The following is a 6122-nucleotide window of genomic DNA, read 5'->3' as shown; positions in this document are numbered from 1 at the left end:
TGATGCAGGGGACGGGCAAGGGTCCCCGCTCACCTGCAGGCCCTGGTGACGCACTCGAGGCTGTGCCGGCAGTGGGCACCCAGGGGTCTGCTGCCCACCATCCTCCAGAAGGGTGTCATGCGGGGCAGCCGGTGGGCCGCGTGCCCCCCTGCCCCCCGGGGCTCCTGCAGCACCCAGAGGGGCGGACGGGGTGGAGAGGGGGGTTCCGAGCCCCCTGGCCCCCGGCGCCCACCCCCCACGCCCGGACCCACCTGGAGGGAGCTGGGGAGAAGCAAGAGGAGGGAGAGGAGCAGCACCAGGCCGGTGGCGGTGCCCGGGGGAGCAGGGGGGACCCCACTGGCCCTGCCACCTCGGCCAGTGCCCGGTGCGACGGGGGCTGAGGCTGCCATGGCGTTGCCGACTCCGGCCGTCTGGTGCCTCCACTGGGCACTGCTCCTCCCCGGTCACAGCCCTGCACAAATATTTGAGTGGCCCCAGGCGGCAGGACAGCCCCTTGTCACCCCCCACCCCCACCCCAGCTGGGGGCTGCCAGCGCCTCTGCAGGGCATCATCCACGGGGCACCCAGTGTCTGGGCATCGCCATCTGCCTCCAGCTACGGCCCCCAGCAGGGTGCCCGGGGGCAGCTGCGCTCCACAGCCGGGTGAGCTCCACACCCGGTGCCCCTTGTGCTGTGCCCGGCCCAGATTTGCCCCAGCACTGCTAGGGCGCGTGGGGCAGGTCAACCCCTCCCGCCTGGTGTCACCCCAGAGGATGGGGCGTGCGAGGTGGCAGTGCCCGCTTGGGATGGGCAGCGGGTGGGGCAGCGAATGGGGACCGGGCGCAGACAGAGCAAAGCCCCGGCATGGGGTTTGGGGCAGGAGAAGGGGCTGGGAGCGGGGCAGGGATGCACTGGCTGGCCTGGGGGAGAGCGGGGGAACCAGTGCAGCCCCCAGCACCGGCAGCAGCCCCACAAGCAAGACCCCTGCCAGAGTGCGGGGTGGGGACACATCCCCAAAGCCAGGGCTCCCGGTGCTCCCCGCAGGGCTGGGGCCAGTGGGGTGCCAGGCTGTGCCCGAGGGGTTCGCACAGCTGCGGGACCCTCAGGAAGAGCCACCCCCCGAGGTGCACCAGGGCACTGGGCCAGGGGCCCTGCACCCTCCGCCCAGCACTGCCCTGGCAGCCCCGGCGCTGACGCAGGCATGGTGCTGGGGTCAGCCGGGGACAGCAGCTCTTTCCCTGAACGGCTGCTCCTCTGTCCCTTTGGCAGCGCCTGCCCCGCCACCAGCGCGGAGCAGAGCACACTGCCGGGGCAGCCCCTCGGTGCCTGGGAGTACCCCAGGAAGGGGTCCAGCCCAACAGGCACAAGAGCCCACCGGCACGGTGCGTACGAGGACGCAGGGCTGGGACAGACAAACCCCAGTGCTCAGCCATCTCCGGACACCCAGCAGGTCCAAGGGGTGCCCGCAGCAGGCCGGGGTGCGGGTCCCTGCCAGGGGCGGCACCGGGCACTGGCATCCAGTGGTGGCCAGGGCTGGGAGCATGCCCAGCTCCCATGCCTTTCATCATCGCTTGCCTAGATGAGTCAACACCACACGCTTAATGATTGACAAGGGAAAATCTTCCCCCTGGGGTCAGGTCTGCAAGCTTCCAAAAAAGCAGAAGACATTCCCCTCCCCACAGCCTCCTGGCTGGAGGTGGCCAGGATGTGACCAACTGGGGACAAGGGGCAGGAGAGGAGCTTGGGGCTCTGCAGCTTCTCACCCTGCCAGGATGGGGGAGAAACTTCGGGGCCAGCAGCACCCTGCCCCACAGCAAACGCCCACAGGAGGGGAGAAGTGCTGAAACATCCCCATGGAGCTTGGACCAGCAATAACAGATGGGGCTGGAGGCCAAGTGAGAGATGAGACCCTGGCAAGAGCCATGAGCTGAGGATGCCGAGGCAGTGGCAGTACCCAGCTGGCAGGTGGCAGTGCCAGAGCACTGGGGACAAGGATTACAGCTGCCACCCATGCCTCACTGCTCAAAGGGGAACTTTGCCCCAGCTTTGCAAACACAGGGCATCGCACCCAGGAACAGGCAGGTTTGCCTGCAGACACCTTCCCAAAATAACCCTGGCAGCTAAATGCCTTGGCCATGGTGACAAACAGCCCAGGGAGACCCAGCTCATTGGCCCCCCATGGTCCCCCAGGAGCTGCCCCATATAGAGGGATGTGGGGCATCTCTCGTCCCCAGCCCCACTGAGGCAGCTGCCTGCAGCTACATCTGGTCCCCCCTGCCCCAGGGCATGTCTATGCTCCAGGGGAGCCTCTTCTCCCAGCTCCTGCTTGAACCAGCTGGGATTTACCACCTGCACAGAGCAGGGAGCAGCACCTACCCCCTCCAGTGCAAACACAACAGTGGCTGCACGGTGACACAGTCTATGCCAGCCTGTCCTGGGGGGCACCCACTGCACCCCAGGGACAGAGCAAGAACAGGCCAAGATGGTCTTTAGCAAAATCCATCGGTTTGTTTATTTACACAAGTCAGCAATAAATAGAGGAAAGCCAGGCAGCAGGGGTGCTGGGAGTGGGACTGACCCCTCCGGGAACGGGGACAGGCCGGGAGCCCAGCAGAGCCTGAGCCCTGTGGGACAGCAAGGGTGCAAGAAGGCAGAGGGACACCACGACAGGGGTCTGACCCCTGGGACAGGGTGGGACCCGAGCCCTGCTAGAGGGCAAGCCAAGGAGGTGAAGGACAGGGGTGGCAGAGGAAACAGCGGGCAGAGCCCAGCGCAGGCAGCTGCCTGGCCCCTGGCACGGGGAGCAGAGCTGGCAGCTTGGGTCCCTCCAGTTTTCACAGCCCCCCAGAGGAGAACTGCAGGGGGAGGAGAGGGGCTTCCCCCCCCCCCCACCCCCAGCCCAATTCCCAGCCAGGTCAGATGTCGCTGCAGCTGGGACTAGACAGGATGGGGGGCACATGAGCTGGGAAGGAATGCCACAGGCAGGGTTGCGCCGGATACTGACAGCACCAGCTTGGTGCCAAGCATGGGGACACCTGGACCGCTCGCCCTCCCTGCCCTGGCTCCACCAGGAGACCCCCCCCAGCCACCTCCTAAGAGCTTTGTGCTCCAGTCCAGGGACCCAGCTCTTCTCTGGGAGCATCAGGCCAAGCCCCCCACCCCCCAAAAACAGGGGGCAGCCATGGGGCTGCAGGAAGGATAGATGCCATGGGGCAACCGCCCCAGCACAGGCTCCTGCCTTTAAAAACCTACAATTTACATAAAACTGCCATTGTAAAACCTTCCCGCAGAGCAGTGCCGCACGGGGAGGCAGGACGAACCTGCCCCAGGCAGAGCAAGACAAACCCTAAAGTCCGGATCCGGCAGGGACAGGCAGAGCCTGGGGGTGATGTGCCAGGGCAGCAGGCGTTACCGGCAGGTGCAGGACTCTGCGATCATGTTCTCATACTCCTTGTAGAGGATGCCGCCATTGCGCTCAATCATGAGGACGCTGATCGGGCTGTAGCGGTAGGGGACACAGGAGGGCCGGGGCACGTTGGCATCCACCAGCTGATGGACGAAGCTCTGCACCACGGCATGGTTGGGTGCGTGGTAGTCGTAGCGGAGTAGGCGGGGACAGGCACCCTTGCAGTAGCGCGGGTTGTAGCGGTGTGGAGCGATGATCCAGTGGTCCCAGCCCAGCTGGGCAAAGCTGACGGGGAAGGGGCGCAGGGAGCAGTCGCTCTTCTCCCCTCCCTGCTCCTGCAGGTACCCAGGCAGGTCATGGGCCAGCGTCCCCGTGTCACGCCGGTGCCGGCGGGGCTCTGCTGCCGGAGGTGCCAGCCCAGCCCGGGTGTCATTGAGGTAGAGGAGGAGGAAGGGGTGGCTGGGGGCCACTGGGACATCACGGCCCCCCGCCCGGCCAGCACGCACACAGACATGCCGCAGCACCAGGCTCCCCGCGCTGCTGTTCCCTGGCATCAGGTAAGGGGTGACATCTGCTTCAGCCCAGCCATGGCGGGGGCGGGCGGCGGGGCTGAGCAGCGCCCCAGGTGCCTCACCGGTGGCCACCAGCTCCAGGGCGCACAGGAGGCGACCGTGGACCAGTGGCAGGCTGGGCAGGTAGACCACGGTGGCTCGGTGGAGGTGCTCGGCCTCTGGCTGGCCCTCCAGGCGATAGGTGAGGGGCTGCACGTACCAGCGACCTGCAGGGAAGCAGCGGTCAGTGCCCCCCGGTACAGCACAGCCGGCACTGTGCCAGCACAGCCTTCTCCCCGGGGGTCTGCTGCAGCGGAGCCCGTGGCAACACCACCCTCAAAGCCCGTAACAGCCAGGTACCCCAGCACCAGGCAGGAGCCTCAGCAAACAGCAGCCGTGTGCCATGGCTCGCCGGCGGGGTGAAGGGAAAAGAGCGGGTGGGACAATTCCCATCCTCCGCACCAACACCACTAGCCTGGCACAGCATCAGGCAGGATGGGAAGGGGAGAGGGGCACGCAGGGCCAGCGACGCCCTTGCCCATCTCACCCCTGGGGCAAGGAGAGCCTGGGCCCCCTGCCAAGGGGGACCCCACAGCCAAGGGCAGCCCCGCAGGGCACAGGACGTGCCAGCCCTGGCTGGGACACTGTAAAGAGGGGGAAGGAGGTAGGCAGAGACCCCCCAGGGCTCAAGCCCACCCCGCCGGCTCTGTTAAGTGCCTGCACTGCCCTTGGTGCCCACCTGCTCCTTACCTGCCCAGGGCTGACCCCCGTGGGAACTGGCCCGGACCAGGCGGACGGTGTTGGTGCCCAGGCTGTGGCCGTGGCGGGGTCGCCCTTCGCGGTCGGCGGCACGCCGGTATAGGTTCAGCATGTAGCGCAGGGGCTGCCCGCTTGCTGGCCCCACTCGCCAGCCCCGGCTGCCTGGTGCCCGCGCTTGCAGGGCCTGCAGGAGGGGCAGGGCGGGGATGGCAGGTGGGGAGCTGGGGGGCAGCAGGGACTGGTTTGCAGCCCGGGAAGGAGGCACAGCAAGGAGGAGGAGGAGGCTGGTGAAGGGATGGAGCAGAGCCATGATAGGGGTGTGTGAGCAGGGCAAGGTGGGGCTGGCCGGCAGCAAGATTAGGGGGAGCCTGCAGTCATGCTTCTCCCCCCTGGAGAGGCAAGGCTGTTCGCAGGCACCAGCAAAAGGAGACCCCAGGGTGCTACCAGCTGCTATCAAGCCAGGACGATCATGCCAGCTGCTTCAGCTTGGCACAGGAACAGAAAGGTGGGGGGGGCCTCTGCGTGCAAAAAGGGGTGCAAATTCCAGACTAAAACCCAGACCAGGGGCAAAGGCAGCCGGACAAGAGCCTGGCTACGGGGGCTGTAAAAGTGCCGGGGCGGGTGGTGGGGGTGAGGTGGGGTGGGGTTGCGTGGGGTGGGGAGGACCAGCTCGCTCAGCCCACCTGCTCCTGGCCAGCCTCCTCCTGCAGGGTAAGAGGGGCCGGCCCCCGGCACTTCTTTTAAAGGCATGGCCCCAATCAGGGTTTAAAGGGCCAGGAGCTCCCCGGATCCCAGGGGAGGGCAGCTGGAACCCAGCGGGGTGCTCCGCTGCGATGAGAGCCCCTCCAGCTCCCCCCGCCCCGTGCCGCCTCTCCGGCAGCTGGGGTCGGCACCTTGGTGCCCATTGCTGCAAGCTGGTATGAGCTGCCAGGGCAGGCACAGAGCCTGGGGGGCTGCTCCCAGGCCGGCCCCGTGGCACGGCCCGCCTGCCCAGTGCCTCACTTTCCCCAGCTGAGAAATGGGCATCAAGCCCAGGGACCGTGGCGCTGAGGCACACGGCTGGGCAGAGCCACCCCGAGCCCAGCAGCACTGAGCGTCAGCACCGGGTCAGCCGGTGGTACCCACGCTGTGGGCATCATCATGCCCGCAGCTTCGCCAGGCTTGGCCATCCCAGCTCCAAGGTCTTTCTGCCAGCACCTGCCCAAGGCCGAGGAGTTGCGAGGGTGATGCCCACCCTCTCACCGGCACGGGTCATTTGAGGCATTGCCCTTACAGCGGACATTGCCCCCCAGCCCCAATGATGCTCTGTGACTCCGTGGTGCTCGCCCGAGGCGGGCTCCGTGAGTGCACCACAGAGCGGGGTGCGGGCAGCCGCGGCCCATGCCCCTGGCAGAGCGCCTGGCGTGGTGCCCAGCCCCATGGGATGCT

At 67.0% G+C, this 6122-nt stretch overlaps 1 protein-coding gene across 1 annotated transcript; it reads right to left on the bottom strand.

The window, feature by feature from the left end:
* Positions 1 to 3347: 3347 nt before the first annotated feature.
* On the bottom strand, positions 3348 to 5004 carry BMP15 (bone morphogenetic protein 15). The gene is made up of 2 exons (XM_072877301.1): positions 4686 to 5004; positions 3348 to 4162 (listed from the first exon to the last, which is right to left on the bottom strand). Exons 1-2 carry the CDS (start codon positions 5002 to 5004, stop codon positions 3387 to 3389), a joined length of 1095 nt encoding a protein of 364 aa, XP_072733402.1. The 3' UTR covers positions 3348 to 3386.
* Positions 5005 to 6122: the final 1118 nt, after the last annotated feature.

This window comes from Ciconia boyciana, chromosome 12 (assembly GCF_034638445.1).
Source record: "Ciconia boyciana chromosome 12, ASM3463844v1, whole genome shotgun sequence".
Lineage (NCBI taxonomy): Eukaryota > Metazoa > Chordata > Aves > Ciconiiformes > Ciconiidae > Ciconia > Ciconia boyciana.
The sequence above is the reverse complement of the archived record's forward strand: the minus strand, read 5'-3'. Positions and strand labels throughout refer to the sequence as shown.

Bases quoted from the DNA above. Each gene is read 5' to 3' on its own strand.
- BMP15 (XM_072877301.1), bottom strand. From the start codon at position 5,004: ATGGCTCTGCTCCATCCCTTCACCAGCCTCCTCCTCCTCCTTGCTGTG. The intron at 4,163-4,685 runs GTAAGGAGCAGG...GCTTCCCTGCAG, and splicing joins CGGGGGTCAGCCCTGGGCAG to GTCGCTGGTACGTGCAGCCC.